At 42.9% G+C, this 24,362-nt stretch overlaps 1 protein-coding gene across 2 annotated transcripts in view; it reads right to left on the bottom strand.

Annotated features, from left to right (window-relative positions):
* LOC113026566 (potassium voltage-gated channel subfamily D member 2-like) overlaps nt 1-20,271 on the bottom strand; it is a 31,923-nt gene extending 11,652 nt beyond the window's left edge. The window contains exons 1-2 of one of the 2 annotated variants that reach the window (XM_026175494.1): nt 19,726-20,271; nt 18,237-19,423 (exon numbers count right to left, since the gene is read on the bottom strand). In XM_026175494.1, the coding sequence (XP_026031279.1) occupies nt 18,237-19,348 (1,112 nt within the window). In that variant the 5' untranslated portion in view covers nt 19,349-19,423; nt 19,726-20,271. The remainder of the gene's footprint in view (nt 1-18,236; nt 19,424-19,725) is intronic. The other variant, XM_026175495.1, reaches the window with a different exon arrangement.
* Nucleotides 20,272-24,362: the final 4,091 nt, after the last annotated feature.

Below are 24,362 nucleotides of genomic sequence, written 5' to 3'. Positions count from 1 at the left end.
GAAGTGAAGACGTCTCTTGTGGGCAGTGCTGTGAAACGTACCACAGAGATTAAAGTGTCAGAGTGGACGCAACATTAAAATCTTCTCTAAGGACTTAACACAGACTCTTCCAGATATTAGCCTGACCAGTTGAAACAGTCTCCATTTCTTTTACAAGTCATGACAAGGAGCAAATGGAGCAATGCTGCACAACAATACTGCTCTCTGTACCTTCTCCATGAGGCTGAAAGAGCACAATATTCATCCGTGCTGACAGTTAAATAATAGATGTTACCCCCCCACCCACCCACCCCCCACAACAAAAAGAAAAAAGTAATTTTCCTCCAGAACTCTATCATACTATGAACTACGAATCGAGAATTTGAGGAAAATAGATTACACTGCCTGGATGTCATACAAGGCATATGAACATGAGTGACAAGAGGATATAGATTCTCTGACATTGTATTTGTGAAGACTGCAAGATTCATGGGTTACTGAGAGGTTGTAAGGGTGCTTATGTCATATTAAGAGCCTTCATTAAATGTTTGTTTCTAAAAACACAAATGAGCTGACCAGTCGGCCATTCTTTTATGTGCCAGTAGGTAGTAAATCTGACCATGTAGTAAGAAAATCGAAGCTGGATAGACATTCTTGTATGTACAGATATACAAGGGCAAGTGAAGGTAGCAGAATGAAAGAAAACTCCCTCTCTCTCGCGCTCATAAATTTATATCATTGATGCACCAAATGTGCATCTGTTTCGTGTTTAAAATAAATTAAAAATATTAAGGACATTTTGTATTTATCTATTTCCACCACGAACAGACTGCAAAACAGTACAAATTAAATCTTTGTAATTGCCAGATAGACTGGCACAATCTTTGGAGGCTCGCACTCAATACACGCTAGCACACCTACAGTATGTACCACTGCAATGCTGGGAGACACACCACAAGGGTTCAACAGTCTGACACACAATAAATGAACATGATCTCCAGCATGATCCCTGAACACAACATATCATTCCTGATGTTCTGCACCGCATCTCTGGCAAGAGGCCGGGAGCACAACATTCAAAATGCTCCCTCTCCTGGGTTTGGACACCAAAGACTGATGGGATTAAGAGTGTGTGGGCTGATAGGACTCTGCTCTGATGCTATCCCTCAGATATACATCATTATAGAGAGGGGAATCCCACAGGCACTGGGATTAGCCCGCTAGATTTTCACTGCAGGTGATAAGGGAAAGAAGGAGAGGCTGGCAGAACTACACAACATAATGGGGAGAAGGAAGCACAGATAGGGGAGGACCAGAGGACCGCACTGCCTGGTGTTATGCATGCGGTAGGAAAAACAGGGTGCTCAGGTATGAGTAACTGCAAACAATAGCTACAGGGAAGGACAACTTTGTGATAGGTGCCTGTCGCAGTCTCTGCAGGCAGTAATGCAAAGGCTGCATTGTTCTGGCTGTTTGCTGAAATGCAGGGGAAAAAATCAAATTTAAAAAAAAGAAGTGTGGAGCAGATGCGCGAGATCATTTTTTATGATTTTCACAACCCAGCTGAGATCCGGTCTCTGCAGATTTGTGAAAGCTGACGAGTGGAGCCAAAGGTTGGGATGTGAAGTTTGTGGGAGCAAGAATGTGTGGCTGCGTGCCAGTCAGTGTTAACGCATAGTAAATGAAAGCTTTTGTGGTGCTGCAGTGTCTATATAACTTTGATCCTCCAGCTGAATGTTCACCTCAGAGTCTCAGGAACCACACAGACCTAATAAAGAGCGGCAAAATTCCTCTCTTCGAACCACGAAGACACAGATAAACCATATAAAATAATCCCTCACGTATGGCTCTGGCAAAGGCACCTCAGCTCTCTCTCTCGCTCACATATCAAACATGTATTCCCTCAGCCCTGCAAATCCCAGCTTAACCCTCACCCTGCAAAACCAGGCAGCTAGTTATCACCGCGGCTTTGACATTAGCATGCACGCCCTCTCTCATTTGGGAGATCTTCTTAAGAGTCAGGGATGATAAAAAGCTTTCCTCTTTACCGCTCTTCCGCTCCTGACTTTGACTCACCCTTCCTCTGCCTGGACCTGCCTGCCTCTAACTATGAGTTGGAGATGAAACGCTTCATTCACTTTCTTTTTCTCCTCCTTTTCTATTATCATGCAGTGCTAGCACAGCCCTGCTTGACATTTTTCTTTTCTTCTGCTCCTCTCCAGTCTCCAGTCTACACCTGCTGACACTTGAGAAACAAGCGCAGTACTATGCAAAAAAGCGCCCTTTTCCCCCCATTACTGTATATGCCGAGTCACCTCTAGGCCCACTTGAGCTCCTTATGGTCATAATTACAACCATTTCCTTGTGCCAATTGCTTTCGATAACTAAATGAAAGGCTGTTTTGTATTATTAAAAGTTTTAAGAGGGTTGAGTGTTGACCTGGACCAAGAAAAATAGCATGCCACCGTGTAAATATGAGAATTATGATTTGTGGCTATTAAAGCGAGGCCTGAGAGATGCTTTAATCAGTCTGGACATGATGAAACCAAGGTAAGCCAACTCAAACATTGCTCAGAATCTTAATTTGTCATTGCATGTTTATATTTCTGCCCATCCGCCTTACATCATTCCAGAAAGCCAAGGGCTAAAAATATATTCCACAACGTCGGTATAATACTTTGATAATGCAATTACACTCCTTCGTGACTGAATGGGGAGGGCAAAGGAACATGAAAGACTGGGCTGAAAGCACGAAGGGGCGACAGAGCTATGGATTATAAGGGAACGTGATAATAAAAATGAAATCATCAGACACTCAAGCGATTATGCTAATGAACTCGTTCTGTATTCATCGTAGGTTAATCTGAATGCTGGCAAAAGAGCAGTGGCATTTTCTTGAACGCCGAAAGCTTTCATTGAACTGGCAGCAAGTTACCTCACCTCCGGAATCTAAATGCCGGAGGCAGGGTTAAAGGTGAAAACTGAATTTCTTAAGATGATCAATTAAGGAAAAACTAGCAGTAATGACAGCGGTTGCTGTGTTCGTGGCATTCGCCGCATTAATACTTGTGTTTTTTCCAGTCTAAAGTAGAAAAAAAAGTACACTTCAAAGTAAGATGTGGCTCTTAAAGGCAAAATGCACCAAAACCAGCTTTCCTTAAACTGAAACACAATAAACACCAAAACCAGTGGCGATGCTCAGCTAGTATTGACCAGACGAGATTTCAAAGGGAACCTTGTGACCTTTGTTGTCTGGTCAGGTGATGAAGCGGAGAAAAAAACGTGAAAGGTCTTGTGGATTAGTGCCTCTGTGTTGGAAAGGGGAACTGGTCCAGGAGCCTCATCACGCTGACAGCAGATTAGTGCTCCGCGGCGCCGCCAGAGCAGACGGCACAAGATTAACTTTGATGTGCGATTCCACGCAGAGCAGCCGCTGGATATCAGCTTCCTCCACCAAATGGCCCCTTTTGCCCTGACTTTGCAGAGTGTGCATTCACAAGCTACGTTATCTAAAAAAATCTGCTCATTTAACAGGAGAGTACAGCGTCACCAGGCAGAGGTAAAGATGTATAGCTCTTTTTTGGGCTATATGTCCCTTTAGGTCTGCATTTACAAGTTTCATTATGTATCAATTCATCACTTTAAAGGGTAGGGGGGGGGGGGGTTTGGGGTTTTTTAGATGACATAAGGGTACTCCATCAATTTTCCAGACAAAGATCAGTTTTATAAGGAGGAGAGCTACTTGTAAAAACAGCTGTGTAATTTTTTCTGTGGATCTCAAAGGAGGTTTATCTGGTGTATATATAACCCCTGACTATGTCACAGCAGTGTCATCAGGGTTATCTGTACTATAAGATAAAGCCAGAGTAGAATGGGGTTTGAAAGGTTTAATGAAACAGTCGCCCGTCGAATGCCTCACAACTGCACATGTAATACAAAAACGAGTAGGCCATTAATTCAGCAGCTGTTTAAACTATTGAATTAAAAAAACAAATTGGAAATGCCCGTCACAATATAGCAGAGCTGAAGGTGATGTGGCGATCCACCATTTCAAACTCAAAGGTTATTCGATTTCCAATTACAGAAGACAAATAAAAGCTGCCCATTTGAGAAGCTGACATCGAAAGTAGTCAGCTGACGTGTCAATTGATTCATCGTTATGACAAATGATGAAAATTGTGGTGTTAAAAGCTCCAGACAAGCTAACCAATGGACTGGCTTAAAGGGTTACTCATGAATCAAGTCGAAAAATGAATTTTGGTCTTTAGCTGCGGGCATGTTAACGTCATAACAAATGGTTAAAAGAAAAAGACTGAAGGTAGGCAAAATAAATAAATAACACAAAAAAAGTTGCAGGATAATACGTGTTGAGGAAGAGAATCAATTGTCCTCAGGCTTTAAAAAAAAGTTCTGTATTCTGTTTGAACTGCAACTTTAAATTGTCTGTATCAGCTTTTTGCACCAAACAGCTGCAGCCTCTCATATATCGGTTCACTTCCTGTATACACAAGACTATACATACATTCAGGATGCTTTGTAAGTAGTTACAGTACTCAGGGCGTAAATGGCCTGTGCCAATGGAGCATTGTCTTTGAAATAAATATCAAGGTAGAAAAATACAGCTGTTAAAAATTATATATGTATATATAAATATAGGAGCAGTCGCCAGTTCAAAGGGACACTTCAAAATCTCACAGTAAAAGTGAGAGGAATAGCCGAGGTTGGAATGAGACGGAAAGAGTGGCGAAGCGTAAAAATGTACTGAGCGCGCTCTCTCCCAGAGAGTGTGGACGGCAGCCAGACCAGCGACAGCAGCGAGCCCAGATAACAGCGAGTACCAAGGAAGCAGCGAGAACCTGCAGGGAAGAATTGGGAAGAGCTGAAGCTCTCCTAACAGCTGCAGACTGGCCCCCGGGGCAGAGCAGAGCTACTAGCTGCGGCCCTATCTACCATCGCCCCACCTGCACCACGCTACATCACGCACATGGGGACATCATTACTTTTTCCATTTCACTCCTCGAGACTTCTCCTGTCAAATCAAAAAATGACATGAAAAGTAATAACTCGGGGGCCGTGGCGACAACAACAACACAAGCAAAAGGTCATTTTGCCAGTGAAAATTGGTCTTGCATCCACACAATCTATCAGTCATCAACAGGTTTATTGCGATGTCTGCATTAACAGCAGGGGTGGCTAAAAGCCAGAATTAAACCGACCTAGGCCCAACGCGTGCTTGATGACACAACTCCCATTATTTATAACTTCGGCATCTTTGCCAGCGCTGAGGACGAGCTTCCTGGTGAATAATGATGTTCAAACTTGGAGGACAAGGCAGATAAAGGCACAGCTTTGGCCCCCACCACAGACAGCACATTCAAATGTACCGTTAACAAACGTGACTGAATGAAGGTTATTCGTTTTAATCACACCACAGCACTCCCTTCCTTCTACTATCCCAGGGGGGTTGCTATATTTAAGCACTTTTTCATTCTTTCTCCTTTTTTTGGTCTTGGCTAATGGCAAGGCAATTGCTATGTGGGATGTTTGCCCTTGAAGAATCAGACAACATAAGGAGACATTTATACATATTGTAGATGTGGCGCGAGCAAACTGTATCATATTCGGTGGCTACTTTTTTGACTGTGTCATGTTAAGAAATCAAATCCCAGCCTCGTTATCCTTTATTTCTCTTTTTTTTTGTGATGTTTTCCCTCCGACACGTGTTGGTTTTAATACCTGTGCTGAAAGAAAAGCTGTCTGTCCCGGGAGAGAAAGAGCAGGGACATTCATCTCTCATTTTTCCCACTTTCTAATTGGACTTCTCCATCTGTTGAGGTCTACAAATTGTCTTCTGGGGATGCTTTAGCTAAACCATCCTATCAAACACGCAAATACAGGAGGGACGCTCTTCTTGGAGCTCTGCCATAGCAGGCACTGAAAGAGTAGTGTGTGTGTGTGTGTGTGTGTGTGTGTGTGTGTGTGTGTGTGTGTGTGTGTGTGTATAAACCTGTATGATGTATGATCAGTCCAGCAGCATACTGCCTGGAGATAAGTAGATCTACGTGTTGCGCTGAACTCTGATTGGAAGCTGGCAGAGTTGGCTTCTTGGGAAATTAATCTATCTAGCACGCAGCAGATCTGTCAGTAACAAGTGACATACTTTAATAAGAATTATTTCACCAGATGACAATGTGGATGGGTGCCTGAAAAACGGCGTCAGTAGTATTGACTGTTTGTCACATATGCATCTAATAAATGTTTCTCCTCTGCAGTCCCAGAAGAGGTTGAGCAAACAGAATCTAAATCTGAAGAATAGGCAAAACTTTTTTGGGGGCGGTGGGTGGATTCTTTTCCAATTCTCACTCGGAGCCGTTAATGATATGGGAAATTGTGTTCCTCATGCTTGTCACTCTTTACATCCCATTGACTGGGAGTTGAATACTCAGGAGCGAGCAGTGGAACGTGTGACAGTGTATTTGTGGTGATGATTACAGCCCATTAACTTTGATGGATGCCATTTCATAGAAAAGACGATGGGAGTTGAAACAACAGCAGCGCAGCTTGTTTTCTGTCTCTGACATATGTGCGCAAAAATCTCGGGGAAAGAAACTGCAGTTAAATCCATGTAAAATGGAATTTTTGGATTCAAAATGAGACCGTGTTTCCTTTGGAGGTTACTGAATGTCACATCTGACACTTTGATGCTGGATCAGTTTACGTGAAAGCTCGGGTATGATTGTCCTGCGACCTCCAGAGGACAGTCTACCACAGATTTCACCATATAATACATTGCCAGTGAAAATACTGTGAGACGCATATGTGTGCAATTAAATAAGGCTGAGCTGGTTCTGGAATTGACTGCAGTGTCTGCCTTTATTAAGGTTAACTATCTGGGCAGCTTTTTTTTCCTCTGCACAACTCACTTTGCCTTTTGGCCTCAGTCAAAGTGAGATACATTCCATTTGTCTGTGTTGGTTGTGTAAAGATAAGAGAGTGTATGCCAGAAATCTAACTCTTAAGCTCCTTCGTGGGATTACAGACAATTGGCTAAGAGGAAAATACAAATAATCATCAACTGTTTACGATTTCCCACTAATACCTTTGAAAAAGGAAAAAAAAAGATGAAAATCCCCCACATGGAAATGCAGTCCTTAACTGAGATACTCCTGTGTAGGACACCTGCAACAAGATTCACAGGCAGGAAATCCTCTAGATGGGAGCTGGACCCACACTGCAGTAACACCCAGACAAGCAGAACAATCTACAGTAGCTACCGTCTATCCCTTTTCAAATAGCGCTTTCGAGTATTGTTGTTTTTACATCCAAGAAATCCAACCAGCAAAACATCAGAAGGCACTGATAGGCAAGATAGGATTGGAATTTCTCTCCCTCTCTCCTTTTGGACCTTTAATATGTCTGCCTTGTTTGACCTTATTAGTTTTCTGCCTAGCGTCCCCTGTGAGGCATGTAATCACTAAAATAGGGGCTTAAACTGTGGGCTAAGAATCAAGCTTTTTTCCCCCCAATGATTAAGAAGTACTCTGTTCTTCTACACAGAAATACTTTGTTTGAACTACATGTTCAGAGGATAACACAAAGTCGTCCTTTTCAAAAGATCTGTATAATTCTATCTATTATATGGATAACATAATGCACCCAGTTAAGCAAAAAGTGTCAGCCTAAGCCGCTGTGCTCACGCACCTCTAACCGACAGTGTTTTCTCTGAATCACTGCCCAAAAATCATTCATTAGACACATCCAAGTGATAGATGGTTATGCATCTGTGGACTTGATATTAACTGGGCAATAATAAGTTTTTTGGGCAGACAACGATCAGCGATCACTTTCACCGCCGATTTCTTTCTCCAGAAGTCGATGAATTCACCCCAAGTTGTTCTGTGCTGTAGCAGGTGACACATTATCAGGGGAACACAGACATCCCGCATGGGTGCTTTAAGTAATGCTCAGCACAGTGATTCAGTAAAATGTGAATTAATCAAGGAGATAGCCAGAGAAAATACAGCTGAATACATTTCTCTAACAAGATATCCTGTAACACTGATGTCAAAGCAATCAGACGTGAAACTCCTTCAGTGTGATATTTGAGAAAATTAAGGGGTCTTAGTATTGAATAGTTATAGTTATATATTTTAACAAAACAAAGTAACAGGGTGTAATTGGATTACAAAAATCGGAATACTTCTACAGCAACACAAGCACTGTGAGGCTGTAGTCAAACATATGGTTGCTTTGAACAGACTACGTGCTCAAACCTGCAGTACCAACATGCTGGTGTTAAGTAATGTCACCGTTTTACAGTAGCATGTCAGGACGCTCATATCTGGATATTGCAGCTATTTTTCTTTTCATTTCATCATAAAACTTTATTGATCCTGAAGGAAATGCATCAGTGTTGGTCAGCGGTTCACACACAATAAAATAAAGTGTTTGCTCTATAAAAAAGACGAGAATAAATCAAATAATAAGTCAAAAATATCTTAATTAAAAATACACTCGCTCATCCTTAAGGTCCATTAGGTCCACAAGGTGCTCCTGCACTTTTCTAATCCTTCCCCCTGGTAAAGTAATGGGAAAGTCCATTTTTGAAACAGTTCATGGATTTCTGTATTAGATTTCAAATCCCTCCATACATGTGCTAGAAAATAAATGTAGGGATGAGTTTGCAACACACAATTCCAATGTCATTTCCTTTTTTTGGAACACCTTTCAAAAGTAATTTCTTGTAGAAATACAGTGGTGCACGAGAGCTTTATTTTTGTTGGGGTGGTACAAATGTTGTTTTTCATGCACTTTGCTACTAAAGTTTTGTTATTTCTCTGATATAGTGAGGAGCAATCATAAGAGTTTTTATAAGTTTCAACAAAATCTTTTAGTGGCAAACAAAAGCAAGATTTTGATTGTGGCAGTGGTGCCTCTGCCAAAGCTTTTGGCCACGATGCACTTCCTTTCACTGCAATTCTTCATTGTGTTCATTAAACAGTTTGTGTGTCATTAGTTCAGTTGGACTGTGTTTTTTGTGTTGTGAAAATAAATGATCAGAATTCACAGCAAAAGCAGATTAATTTTAAAGCCAATTCCCAAACTTTTTCTTGCAACTGTAGATGTGACTAAAGTGGCGCACTGACTTACAGATCAGCTTTGCCATTCATGAAGCCATGCCAGTAAATTGGCTTAAACAACTTCTGCTTCTAGCTGTTTATACAGAAACCTGGAAGGAAAATACTATGCTTTATCACAGTGGGACAGTAAATTACGCTCAATACACACAAGAGAATGACACTGATATGTGCTGCTTTCCGCCGGTCGTGTAGCTGCTCTGAGTTTACGGTGGGTGGGCACAATGAACCAGCATCGCCGGTTCCCTCTGTGAAGATTTAATGCTCGGTTCTCGAGAATGTGACAGCAAAGAGTTGATTTAACACTCTTTCTGCAGACCGTAGTTTGTGGTAATTTAATTGTGTCGCAGCGTTGTGTGTGACTGAAATGTTGATGAGCTAAAACAACACCTTTCTGAGACATTAAAAAAATAATAATCACACAATGAAACACTATAATAGTCACAAGCTGATCCTTATTGCAGGCCTATTGCGCCGGGATCATTCAGACTGCCTTTATTTACTGCCTCAGGATTTTAGCTCTACAATATCTCATCAAAATGTTAAAATTATAGAAGAATACTAATGAAACCTGTACACAATTGTTCTTTAAAGATTTTTGAGCGTGCATTCGCTCAGCTGAAGCTCCGAACCTGACGTAAAGTGATGGCGCTGCAAAATCGCAACCTAATATGTCATCAATCCACGTTGGACAGGAAGGAGATAGTCACAGAAGGATAAAACGGTGAAGATTTGGTGTCACCACCGTGCATGAGAAATTCGTTTGAGGTGAAAGGGAAACATATAGGCCCAGAGCTCATGCCCTGTTTAGTTTCTGTTTGACCAAATGGCCTACATTAGGTGATATATTTAGCTATTTATAGTAGCTGGGGCAGGCAGGAAACAGCTGCCATGTGTCAGGGTGACAGGCTGACATCCCTCATCTCAGCAGGACCTCCCTGCCAGGCAGACAGGAGGAAGCTCTTTATACCTAAACTGAAATGGGACATAGCCTCTTATCATTCATGCTGCATACAGAAACTAATAATCTATGGAGCCTGTGGCAAAGACTCAACAATGAAACTGGGTTAACAGTGGCTAGCATGGGCAGCTCGATTCAAAGCCAGACTCGTGAGCTTTGCACAGCTCTGTTTTCTTTCTGTTTTTTCTTTTTTTCTTACAGAGAACACTGTGGATTTCATTCAAGCCGGATCAGTATTGATCACGAGGAGCTTTTATTGTGGCATCTTGGCGGCGTAAACTGGCACAAGATTCCTCAGTTCTGATGAAATAATGTGTTGATTCACAAGCGCTGGAAGAAACGTTCAGGCTGACAAACGGGCAGAATCAATATTCACGACTTCGCTCGAATCTGCAGGCGTTCAGGTATTACGGATGGCTGTAAACAAAGTTTCCATTAATGTGCTAGCGTCAAGGTCTTATTGTTTTCTCGAAAAACTCATGAAAACCCATGCCTTACGTTTGTTTGGGGAACATGAAAGTCCATATTGATTTCAGCTTTTTTGCAAAACGCATGGCATTAAATGGCGTTAACATAACATACTGCTGTACAATAAAAGTCTGACACAGCCAAATGAATGTATGCCGTGTAGCTTTTAAAAGTAGATACTTTAAAAACTGGGGTAGGTGTCAAGGTAATGTGCTTCTCTCATTTCAGCCTAGTTAATGTTTTGCTGAGAGGCTTTAAAACCAGAACCGCTTTCTTTTTAAAACCTTATCTACAGTGAAATCCTATCGCTCTTCAAATGAAGTGTCAGAAAAAGCACGAAAGCAAAGCACAACTTTGAATGCTTTTTTGTTTCTGTTTCATTCACGCAACAGACTGATTGTTGCTGTTAGCTATAATCTCTGAATCTCTGCTGATCACAGATGTAGGCTTGTTAGCTGAGGGGTATTTCTGATAAAGAGACAAATGTCAGGGGGAGGGAGATTCGCACTCTGGCATTACAAAAGCTGGCACCATTTCAAGATATTATGTTTGCTGTGCTGTCCCCAACGCTCGAGAGAAATAGTGGGTGCAAAGAGCAACACATTTCTCCCAAGCTCCTCACAGAGACGGGCGAGCCTATCGTTGCCATCGTCTGCGAAACTCTTCCGCCCCACGCCCGTGCTGCGACGTCGGATTTTGAGGTCAAGAAGGGTGCGAGGGCTGGTTCGGTCTTGAAAAAGCAGTATGATGATTGCTAGTTCCACATTTATTGTAGTGACGGTGGCATCTAAAAATTTAAGAAATAAAAAAAGGTGACATTTTCTCCCTCAAACTACTCCATGTTGCATGCCAATATGGGCGCTGTGCAGTGTTCACATAGGAACAGTGGGCATTAAAAATGTTGCAGCTCACCATGAAAACAAACACAGCTTGTACTTTGTATGCTGATTAGTTTGAGAGCTACACAAAGGTAATAAGTGCAAGGGCATTGGCTTGCATATGTAAAACTCAACAGTTTATTATCAGTGACTTTTTTTCCCCCTCCGCAATGTTAATGTGACCATGTGGCTCATACCAATTAATTCCTTTGTTGTTTCAACACCATATTGAGCTGATAATGAGTTTGTTGACCTCATGGTGAAACCCACACCATGAAATTTTAAACAAGTAAGTGGTACTCGCTGTTTTTCTCCAGGGAAACTTTTTAGTTGCTGTTCTTGTAGCTATAAAAAGGGGTCTGTGCAATGTGTGAACAGTTTTGGTGTAGCAAGCAACGACGCTACACTTAAAGCATGGTTTGGTTGATTGGCAAGAATCACTTGATTAGCTCTGAATCATGATTATGTTAGATAAGCACTCAGCTTAGGTAAAAATAACTATTTTGGTAAGGTACCTAAATGATTGCAGTAAAAAAAAAAAAAATTCTCTCACTTTTTTAGTGCTACTTGCTGAAATTATCGATGCTGTCACTGTTATTCGGAGGACAGTGTCAAATAAGAAAACTGCTTCCACTCAGTAGTTGTTTGCTGTAACCAGCTCCTGTCAAGGTTGCTCATTAAGAACATATATGGGTCATATCTTTCTTCAAACACAAGCAAACGATGCTGCAAAGAAACACAACAGAATATGACAACACACACACAAAAAGTAAAACTACCTCGTCTAGTGTATCAATACATCATCATCAGCAGGATCAATAACGCACAGGCCGGTTGTTCCTTTATTGCTGTGCTTGCACATGGCAGTCGCTTTGCTGGTTCATAAAAGTCACGCAATATTATTTTCTTGTTTATCATTAAAATTGTCTCGCACTTTAGCGCACGTGTAGTTATTTTATTAATAAAGAACTGAAAAAAATAAATGAGCAACGTCGGAGATGGTGAAGATATCCTCAGAAAATATATTAGCCTCATAAATCATGACAAGTGGTCCTCTGCTACATATATTACCTCCGTGAATATTACCACCTTTATAATGAAAGGCCTCTAATTGATATGGGTGATTCTGGGATTATCGCAATAATAATGCATTGCACACCCTCTGTGTGTTGTGCTGAATACATTTTTATTGATCTTGATATGATAACTGAATTGATCTAATGCTAAGCTCTTTGTAAAATATATGATTAAACCTAAGAATCTATTTAGAGTACGTTGTACGTTTCAACAAAGTGATGAGGAGGCATTATGTGCGTCTGCATGGCAGACAAGCCATTTTCATCTGTATGTAAATGCTGAGTATGTAAATAAGCCATGCAGCACCACAGAGGGAAATAGCTGTTGGGCTTGGATTTATCATTTGCAAACTGTTTGATCCTCTGATCTTGTGGCACATATACACATCCGATGTCTTTTTACAACATATCAAATTTCAAGATCATACACAATCACATAACAGGCGATATTTCCTCGTTTCATTCATTCACTCAGGCTGGATCGGGGTTTCTTGGCTGTTAAGATCGGGTGGGAGTGGAATCAGGCATAACAAATGCTTTCTAGCAACAATGGAATCTAGGTGATGTTTTTTTTCTCACATATCTCCTTATTTCCTAATGCAATGATGCCGCATTCATACGGTGCAACTTTAATCTTGTTCTGAAAAATTCCATTAATCTCGTACGTTGCTCACAATACAAAAGAAGAAATGCTGAGGAGTTGCAAAAAGAAAAGAAAAAAAAAAGACACTGGTGCCATATTTTATATCCTCGCACTGCCTTACCAAGGCCCAAGTGCAGAACATGCTAGTCGATTTCCCTGCTTAATGCAGCACATTGAAAGTGAATTAATGAAAATCCCCCCTCGTGGAATGAGTGTTATTGGGGCTGCCTCGAAGATGGGCTGTCAAAGAAATCGAATCAAATGGGGGGGACAGCCATTTTGTCCTTGCCATATAGATTATTTATCAATCTGACCATCCGCAGTGACGCATGCCTGCTTTTAGAGTCAGTTCACATACACAGTAACCTGACATCAACCTACCAGCTGGCCATAATCTGTTTTTCAGTTCAGGGTTGACTGACCGCAAATGCATTTTCTTTCTGACGCTGGATTTTTTTTTTCAGTGAAATATATATAATTGAAAACTCATTTAACACCCAAATAACCAAATAGAAACATCTACCTTTCAAAGCACAGGAGTATGATGTAATAAATATGCAATATGTGAATGGCCTTAAGATTTTAATCAATCATTCCACTTCAAACCTTCAAAGCACCCTTTTAAATCTCTAACTGCCAGAGTGAAACTGTTTGAGCAAACAAAGAGGAGAAAGAAAATGCAGGGGCTTGCGTGTTTTCAATTTAGCACTTTTTTTAAATGGATTCCTTCTTTCACAATGATCTTAATCTCCTCTGAAGAAAGCTGCCTGGTACCCTCCCCTCGCTTCCACTCCTCCATTTCGCAGTCATTTGCATGGGCAGAAAGGAGCTCGCACAGAACACATTTCAGTGCCAGGTTCCTCTCATTAAGTCACCTGTCACTTCAGGACTATTATACCAGCCTCGTATTAGCGTCACCTCTCCTCCCCAATAAAGCACCTGGAGGACCGCCGTGAGCCCACAGGCTGACGGCGGCCTACACATTTCACATTAGCCACTTCTGTTTTACACGGCGCCACATCACGTCGCTCAAAATGGATTGCTGATTTTCATAATGTGCATAACATACACAATGGCAAGTGGTGTAATTTATTCTACTGAACACAAAAATTACACCAATTGCGCTACATAATCAAACGCACCAAATGTTCTCGCTGACTGCCGAGCTCAGAAGGGGGGAAAAAAAGAATTAGAGGAAAAAAAAGAGTGAAAATTCTCTGCATTGGCTGCCAGGGGCACGGCAACTTATCCAACCGCATGAGGACTATATCATCAAGAATGCGTTTGTTATCTCTTGGGTACAGATACAGTAAAAGGCCCTCCAGATTGTTCCTGCACGTTTCAATTACATTTGACATGCGGTGAAGGGTTTCGACTTCAAAAAGCTTCGCTCTCTGCACCACGCTAAACCGTGAAGCTGATGCTTTGCGTTGTAGTTTTCGATCGCCAGGGGGCTGAGGTGTCAGAACTGGCAAGCATGATAATGGTTATACTTCTGCTGGCTTATGGGCCCTACAGTGACCCTCGTGTCTGTTAACCTTGCTTTCTCTGTCTTATAAATCCTATCCTGAGAGGTTTATAGGGCTCACTTGTCAAGCCGTTCCGGTTGTATTTGGTGGGTGGAGCTGCAGCACAGACAAACGGCATGGTGATAAATTCTGCATCTGTTGAGTGACTACAGCGTACACGCGTATTTGTTACAACGCAGGACAATTTACATAGTAAATGTCACAACAAATCAGTAATTATAATGACCATTCCTCCTAGGCATCTTGGCGGGCAACGAGTACATTTCAATATATGGAAACTGTGTGTGGGCTTGCGTGTTTGAGTCAGAAGCTCGAGCCTATCGTGTCTATCAAAGGTAATGTTTGCCAGTGTCCAGAGGAACGTGTCTAGGTTTAGCCTACGCCAGACTAAGCCCTGTCCTCCCCACTCCTCTTCCCCTGTGGGTTGCGCTTGGCTTCCACCGTTTTCACAGCTGCTCTCAGCAGTGCACTCCATTACACCTTAAATCACTTAAAAGATCTGAAGCACCAAAAACTCCCTCTGCAGCTAATTCACCCTGACCATGTGGATCATCCAGAGAAAATAAGAGCAGGAAAACACTGCAATGTCTGATTCCAGCCTAATAAAGTGCAATACCAGCTTAAATGAACAATATTAAATCAAGACACTAAATTATACCCTCAGACTCACTTGCCGTTATCAAAGATACCGCAAAGCTGCACATAAAAATCTCATATTTTACACCCAGTTCTTGAAGTTCACGGCAGAAGCAGATTCCTCTTTGTTGGATATCCGAAAGCAGCCACAGAGATTAGGCTCAATAAAGAAGGAGGGATAAGTGGGTCTTGTCCTGTGTTTGGTGGCACAGAGGAGTAGACACACAGAGGCATGACACGCAGCTGCACAGTGCTATTGATTCTCCGCTGGTCTCCAGGCACCCTTCCCTTTCATTCAGGCTGCCTGCCAAGTGCCTCTGAACAGGAGCCCCTGCTCTCCCAATGTCTGCACGTCTGCTTAAGCACAATCAATGGGCCATCAGCAGGGGAGAGAACGCACACCACAGTCTTTACTTCCACGGGGTGCAAGTGAGGGGAAATTGAAAATATATGTAGTGGAAAGGCATCATGATACCATGCAGGCATAAAGCATCATTGACTAACAGAATGAAATCAAATGCTTTCAAAGGCTTCAAATGGAGGTTCCAGCCAGTAGTGCACCCGCTAGTCTCTAAATAGCTTATTTGCCAGCGAATGAAAAGACAACCCCATTCATATGGGTCTAAATACCTATTTGTCAGACGTGGATCAATTTTTCTCCATGCTGAGCTCTGATACATACCATCAGAATACCTCATTTCCCCTGATCAGATAAGCATCTGAAGGTGATTGGAGAAGAATATAGCAGATGCTTTTCTTACATCGCTGTATCAGTAGACATGACTCTGGTTTGTAGGCTTGTATGAGATGTGTTTTTTCAGAAGCACGCCTTTAAAGACAAGGATGGATCGTGAGAAGGGGCTGACTTTGTCTTACACTGATGAGTATTCAGCCTCTCCAGCAGTGGTCCACTATGCAGCATTCTGCAGCACTGTAAGGCTTCGGTTCAGGTTGCGAATCTGTCAGCCGGGCTGTCATGGATCACAATGGAGTGACAAAGATGTCCCCATTACCAAGGACATTTCAGTTTTGTTCTCTCGCGGCAAAATACATCTTTTTCAAATCCATCTAGAGCAACACAAAGACTCCGAGCTGAATGCAGCAATATCTTTGTTTCTCCCCAAAGATAAATAATGAACCCTCTTACACAACTCATCCTTCACCCGCGCTTTGAATCCAAATGGAAAGCACGGCCGATGCAGCATTGTGTACGAGGTGGCTCGCTTCAATCACCAGATCGTGCCCATTACTAATTATGCTCTCATTGGTCATTTCGAGGGTGAGTGGTAGTTCGACTGATATTGAGTGAGCACAGAGGGAAGAGTTGTATGCCATTAAGAAGACAGAAAATCCACTAACTCAGTGTCACCCGCAGCATGAGCACAGATAGAGGGAAATGTCACCGTTTAATTATATAACAATTACAATAATGATAATAATAACAAAATATGCTGCCTGCAGAGCTGAGGGGTACTCAGGTGCTGAGTGGCTGCATCAATGCAGATGTGAAGGAAGACAAAAACAAGAGGGATTATTCCCCCCCCCCCCCCAATCAGGTTGTGCGCAATGTGGAGATCCCTGTGTCAGTTCAAACCAACAGTAATAATGATAGTAGTACAAGAAGGAATACATTTTGAACTTAATATTCTCAGGACTGTGCCTTACATAGCTCCAGCTTATGCACTGCTGCAGACACACACACAAGTACACACTGCCAGAAGCAATTTGTTTTTGTAGTGTTTGCTTTGCGATGTTGTGATTTTGAAATTAAAACCCGGGCCCTAATTTCTGTGTCATCAGCGAAGAGGAGGACTAACACTGGCTGAGCGGCTGTGCTCAACCTCATAGGAGCAGCAGCAGCGAGTGCTGAAGCAACCGGTATACGTTGTTGTGTTTTTCCTTTAGTGTGATTGCGATTCCCCCGTTGCTTAAACTCCGCATTACCTTTTTTGTTGATTTTTGTTTTGTTTTGTTATGCGAGCAGGCATCAGGTCAAACATATCGACGGTGACAAAAGTTTGCAACACACAGAGGTGGTCCGAAAGCGCATCACCAAAGAAGACTGGGAATAATGCTCATAACAACAATAATAATAATAACAGCAAGCCACACAGTGCAGCTGAGCGCGCTCATCAATACAAATTAATTTGATGTAATCGTCCAACCCGAGTTTAATTATTCTATGCTACATCAGCACGTGGTTGCGACCGGCGGTGTTCGCGAGCATGAAATTGGCATTCAAATATTTACTGCACCTTGTTGAAACGGAGAGAGGGGAGCTGAGAGAGGGTGAATGAGAGGCGGAGAGGAGGCGGTGCAGGGAGAGGAGAGGTGTGTGTGTGTGTCCCCTATACGTTGCTTTGCCTTTAATTTGGCCTGTTAATGCGGTATGTGGGAGCGTGGTCAGTGAGCTGTAGTTTGTTTGCTCCTATAGCTCGACAATAAAAGCGCCTTTTTTAAAGACACTGCGGTAACCTTTGGAAAGGCATTCGGTAACGACCCTCAGAAACCGGCAGGGACGGTAGCTTACCCTCAGAATGATAAGAGGTGCTTGTGAGGGGCAGGCTCGCTGATTGGGGAGCGAATCGACCACGGAAGCTTCTATAAAGCACACTGCTCCTGCTCTCTGATTGGCTGAGCATTAATACGTTCAATGACCCACACCTGTGGCCCAGCTACAATTTTCTAAAATATTTTTATGCAAATTAAGATCTACTAGCGTTGAGAACACTACTACATAATAATTGTTTAATTGTTGGTATTATTGCAGTAATATTAATTTTGAATTTTTTCATTGTTGTGTGTTATGTGTGTTTATCGACACAGTAACAAAGCCGAGCTGGTGAGTTGTGGTGTGTCTCGAGCGCTTGAAGGTTTTTTTTTTTTGTTTGTTTCTTTTGTTTTTTAATGGACTTTTGCAGCCACCTACCCCAGTGTTGTCATGGTGACAATGGTGTACCAAAAGGCTGCGGGGATACTGGTGAACTTGCTGGCCGTGGAGCCTTTCTCCGCATAAAACATAACCGTGGCAAAGATAATGATGGCCATGGTGAGCGAAAAGAGGAGGAAGCCCAGCTCGGAGGCGCAGCTCTTCAAGGTGTAGCCCAAGATGCGCAGCCCAGCGGAGTGCCGGGAGAACTTGAAAATCCGAAAAACCCGGAAGACTCTGAGGGTGACGAAAGCACCGCTCACCTGGTCGTTGTCGGTCATCACCAGGCCGATGTAGTAAGGCATGATGGCGACCACGTCGATGACGCTCATCACACTTTTCATGAACTTGTACCGGCTGGGCGCCGCGATTAATCGGAGGAGGTACTCGACCGTGAAGATCATGACGCACGCGGTGTCCAAACAAAAGAAGGCTAGAGCGTAACGGTCTCCACAGGAAATCTCCTTTGACCTGTTGGGCAAAGACCCACAGGGAACCGTCTCCACCACGTTGGCCATCACTGATATGGCAATGAAGAACCCCGTGACATAGTAGAAGACCAGAGCCAAGGTGCTGGTGTGGGGGTTTTCAAAAGCCCGCCACAGGTACTCCCGGAACGTCAGGTTGACTGGCGTGACGTCATTGTTCATGTCCATCTCCTCGTCATCCTGAAGCCTCTCCGCGTTTTCGCGCCTTCGGTCTTTGTACTCCTCGTAGCAGCAGTCCCCGATGATCTCGGGAATAATACCAAAGAACGCGAGCTCCTCGTCGTACGCGGATATGCATTCTTGGCGCGGATAGTGTAGTTTCCCCGTGCGGTAGAAATTGAGGATGTGTCTGAAGATGTCAGGGTCGCGGTCGAAAAAGTATTCGTTCGTCTCCTCGTGGAAAAAGAAGTCTCTCTCCGTGCTCCCCAGCAAAGTGTCCGGGTACCTCTCCAAAGTGGTTCGCCACGTTTGAAACTTGGTCCCACTCACGTTGAGGATAATAAGTCCGTCCTGGGCTTTCCTCTTGTCTTGAGGAGGCATGGGCATCGGGGTGCTCGCCACGGGCATCCATCCTATGGCCGCTGCTCGGGCGAAGGGAAGCCATGCCGCTACACCTGCTGCCATGCTGACCTGTAGTTTCTTTTTTAAAACGACCCTGCTCCGGTTATCACAGTGCTACGGCTCGGAGATGAATTGCATCTGCAGGAAGAACAGATAGGGACAGTGACGGTTATAGGCTTGTGGAGCAGAATGTGATAAGAAAACGCATGAGCCCATTTACTTTTACTGATACTCTATGGTGTTATGCGCAGTATCACTCTCCACAGCCTTATCAACAGTGTAACTGTTCAGTTATGGAAGCCCACTTTGCGGCAGAATATGAATTAGATTTCGATCATCATCCATCAATAAAAGCAGGCGTGTTTCTTCTTCTTTTACCCCCGGTCTCAGCAAAAAAAAAAGGGAAAAAAAGAGTAAGAGAAAAGGGGAAAAACACCCACCTTAAAGAAGGTTTCTCTTTAAACTGCATCCACGGCGAGTTCAATAAATACCTATCATAGGAAGAGAATACTTGCGATTCCGCCACCCATCTATGTGTCACTGCACCCAGACGAGAAGGGGGGGAAACAGTAGAAAAACGTTGCATCAACAAGTTAAACAATTCAAGCGCCAGTGTTTCAACAGAGCGGTCATCTGTCCAGGCGCGAGCCTTTCTTTTTTTCTCTTCTTGACATCCGCAAGGCTCATGTGCACAGGCTTTTCCTCCCGTTGCAGCTACTCCTCAATAAACTCCTGTTCCTTTCGTCGACTGCAAGACCATCCTCCCCCTTCCTCACCAACAAGCCCCGACTGTGGAGAGAGGAGAGAAAATCGTATGCAGAGAGAGGAGTGGTCCTATATCTGCACCCAGAAATTCCTCTGCTGCTTCACTGTGGGGGGAACTAATCAATGCGTAATGGTGGTCTCAGTAGGCGGCATCGCCAAAACCTCAAGTTAACGCTTTTGTTTGTGTGTTTTTCCTCTCGTTGCACACCAGGGACTTACTCTCAGCCGTATATTACTCCGCTCTAATATTATGCATATTGTATAATGTCGCCAATATAATGACATGTCTTAGAGTGGTTTGTTTTCTATGGAGGTCGTAATGAACATCGGCTTTATGTCGACGCATTAACGCACATATAGTTCCTCAAGGCGCATTTTTTAAATGTACTCGTGTATTATTTTTTTTTTACCAATTTAGAGGGAAAAAAGTAAACCTGACACCACTCTAGCTTAAAGGAACACGTGAGTGCGCGCATACTCGAAATTTTCTGACTGTAATCTTCAGCCTGAGTTTGTTTAATTTTTTTCTACATAAAAACAAACATCCGATCTCAGATCTGCAACAAATCCTGATCAATACGGTTTCCTGGACTTGCACTGTTGTGTAATGCTGTTGAACAGAGTTACACAGCTTAAAAGGTCAACATCATTGGGCTACACCGCTCTACTGACATTTTCCAAAATAACCATAATCAATTATATGTCTGGCGTGCTCTATAACGTAACAACACTGGCTTTCCAAGGGAATCGAGACAGCTGTGTCCACTGTGTAACACGTGTTTAGACTCAGGCCATGTTTGGCTGTGAAAACAGCAATTTGGGACATAAAGAGCACGTTCCCAGTAAGGATTTAGCTCCCGTTTTAGCCAGTTTTGTTTTTCAGCACCGCGGACAGCACCCGTGTTGTCCGCTTCTCGTGCAGACGCCTGCGTGCAGGTTACAGATTACAGGCGTGTTTTGCCCTGCAGTCACATAATTGTAGAGCTTCTCCAGCTTCAGCCAAACGGTCATGCTTAAGTAAACGCGGCTCCTTGGAAATGGACGGTCAGTGCAGATATGTGGATTCACTCACTTTGGCAAATTTACTGCAGCTGTTGCTCTTATGTAAAGTACTGTAATTTGTAGCAAATGAATAGGAAGGGGCTCCCTTTCTTGCCAAAGGACAGTTTGGCACTATAAATGGCTCCTGATGGACACATTAGATGTTGCACCAGTTTGACCTGTGGCCTTTTACTTTCCAGATCTTCAGCCAGTGCACTACATTCACACCCAGCCTCTGTTCCCCTCTGGCACCATGCCGGGTTTTTGTAGGATGAATGCACAAGACTGTCAGAAGTCCCATTAGTGTATGCTGAGCATGTCAGAACACACTCGGTGTTCAGTTTGAGCCATCGGGCCCAGGGGCTATGTATTCATCAGGGCATTTAAATATTCCAGCGGTTGCCAAATGGCACCAAACACAGGCTGAGGTGGTTGCCAGACTAGCTGCAAGCTTGTCACATCTCACATAGCATCAGTGTTTTAGTTTAAAAGGAGGTAAATGTGGTTGTTTAGTATCTACATATGGTATAATTTAGACTGCAGAATTTCTGCCATTTAATAGTTGCTTTATGAAATGAATACACGATGAAGCAAATTAACAGCTTGGGTTTTCCTTTTTTTGCCTTTTGTTCTTTATATTTCTGCTTGCATTCAGTTTGTAAAATCAGTCATCCCAAGATATTCCAACAAGTGAATCCACCATTCAACCATATGTTCTTTTTGAAAGAACAGTACGAACCTGTCATTTTGCACAGTTTCAGTCTGTAACATGATAGGAGGGTCAGAACGACATCATCCAAAGTGCCAACGTGCAGCACTTTATGAGCACACTAATTTTCAAGAAGCTCCAAGGTCATTTCAGATGGCTGGTGTTGACACAGAGCTGTGCAGATTATTTAATTACAATGTCTGTGTGTTTATGGATTTAGTCTTTGAATCATGTAATTAGCATTTGTCCTTAACAAGGTTGAAAACATCATCCTGGTGTTTTTGTGGTATTTTGTTTGGACGTCGGGTCATAAATGGAAATCTTTGATGTGGACTTGAAATGAATGCATGTATATTTTTAAAACAGTCTGTAGTATTAATAATAATAATAATGATGATGATGATGATGATGATGATGATGATGCATATAATTACACTCTTGTTCTGACTATCTAGATTGTGCTTCCTGACATTTTGATGTTGTACTACTGAAGTGACTCGGAGGCTTTAAGGATTAGGTTGTGTAACAGAATAAATTCTGTAAACGGTTCCTTAAGTGTCGTAACCCAAAGGCACGAACCCAAAACAAACACACACTGTCTGATAAACCCTTAGACATTCATGTGGGCTTACACACACGCGCACAAACATACACAGCTATATTTGTTTGGATTTGATCCATTGACAGTAGCAGTCTGCCCGCTGTAGTACACTGATGCAGCCCACACTGCAGCCTGTTTTCTGTATTCCATATTTAGTTGGGTCCAGCTCAGTGATTGAGATGATTAAACAGATGAGTCCCCTTCACTGGATATGCGCCAGGACTTGTTAAGGAAAAAGCCAAGAGGGCAGCCACCATTTGATTCGGGTCATCAATAGAGAAACTCCAAATATTTGAAACTATTGAGGCAGTCTCAGAAGTTTAGGCCAGAAATAACTAGTGAGCACGATGAATCATCTGCAGTACAAATACTCACAGCAATGCCTACACCGCCTTTAAGGAGAACCCCATAGGCGAACACTCTCCAAAGGCTTTGATGGAAGGACAGTGGGCTAGTTTAACCTGATAATAAACTTTACATTTATAGACTTCTTCAATGAGATGCGGGTCCATGACAAGCAGTATAAAGGTAATAAATAAAAAACAAAAGGATGAGCTGTAAAAAAAAAAAAAATCCCAGTTAGAGAGAAAATGTCAGAGGAGACTTAAACAGGCAAACTGCACGTGTAGTACCCCATTTCGGGCTTGGCGATGCCCGGGCACGTTTTATGAAATGCTGCTAAATGAAGTCATAATTTGTCATCATGACCTCTGAGCACAATGACACGCTGATATCCTCAGGTGAACAGCCCACAGTCACATCGCCCATCTCCCACCACGTCATCTCCCTCAGCTGCCTCTGCCTTTTCCTTGGCTCTAATGAGTTATTGACCCCCTGCGGATGTGTAAAATAGAACAGGTCTTTTTGTCTTTTTATTGCAAATGCCAGCTGGTGTGTTAGTATCTGCATCCGTGCGTGCGCGCATGCGTGTAAGCGCACATTCATGTGTGAAGCTATTTATATGCGTGTTCATGTGCTCCAGTATGTACTGCAAGGAAGGGAGTTGCCCAGAGTGGGAGGCTGATGCTTGAGGACTTTATGACTAGTTTCATCCCTGTCAGGATTGTTGGGATAATCTGTAATTTAACAACTGCTGGTTGTCAAGAAGCTGCAAATAGGACATACAGGGTATGTGCGCTTCAAAGTACCTGTATTGTGTCATTACAAGCATATCATTATTTTTGTTTTATTTATTTTCTTGACTTGACACTGCTGACATAACTAAAACAATGAAACTAACAGCACTGGGGAAAAAACATACATTTGCTGTTTACAAATCTACTCATTAATTCAATTTATCATTTCTATTCAGGACTTTCTGCTCGGAATCAACGAGAAGGGGACAAGCGTTTCGCCCACTGGCGCATTTTTAATTGTTTTCACCCAACTCTTTCTCACTGCGTCTACAGGGAAAGTAGCTCTTGTCATCTGGTGAAGAGGTGTAGAAGGCATTGCAAGGGGAACGGAGGTGTCTGTCACTGTGAGTGCTTGTGCCTATAGCTAAAACAATATGCTGCAGCATGTCTGGGGCTCTGAGAAGTGGAGTACATCACTGCACCATCAGCTGTGTGAGTCCCTTAACTACTAATGCACAAGGGCGCATCAGCTGGAAAATGTAAAGCGTGGCCGTGAGACTGAACTGAACCATACTTTCCCTTACCTTGGCTTGTCTGTTCAACCTTTTTAGAATCTCTTTTGGCCTTGCAACGGCACAGAGGAATGCATTATGTGTATGTCTCTCAGTGTGTAATTAAAAACCAAAGCCAGCATGGTGCCCAACTGGCAAACCCTTGTCGAAACAGTAATTCTTTGCAAGGGCATTGAGTTGTTTACCCGCCTCATCTGTTGATTGCGTTCCCCATTGCAGAGGTGCTGAGCAGATGCTCTGTGTGGATCTAAACACAAGGCTTTTAACAGGTTCTCACTGTCTGTGTGTGCAGACGCAGCCTCCAAACGAAAAA

Source organism: Astatotilapia calliptera, chromosome 7 (assembly GCF_900246225.1).
Source record: "Astatotilapia calliptera chromosome 7, fAstCal1.2, whole genome shotgun sequence".
NCBI classification, from domain to species: domain Eukaryota; kingdom Metazoa; phylum Chordata; class Actinopteri; order Cichliformes; family Cichlidae; genus Astatotilapia; species Astatotilapia calliptera.
Note: the sequence above shows the minus strand (reverse complement) of the source record. Positions and strands in the feature narration are given on the sequence as shown.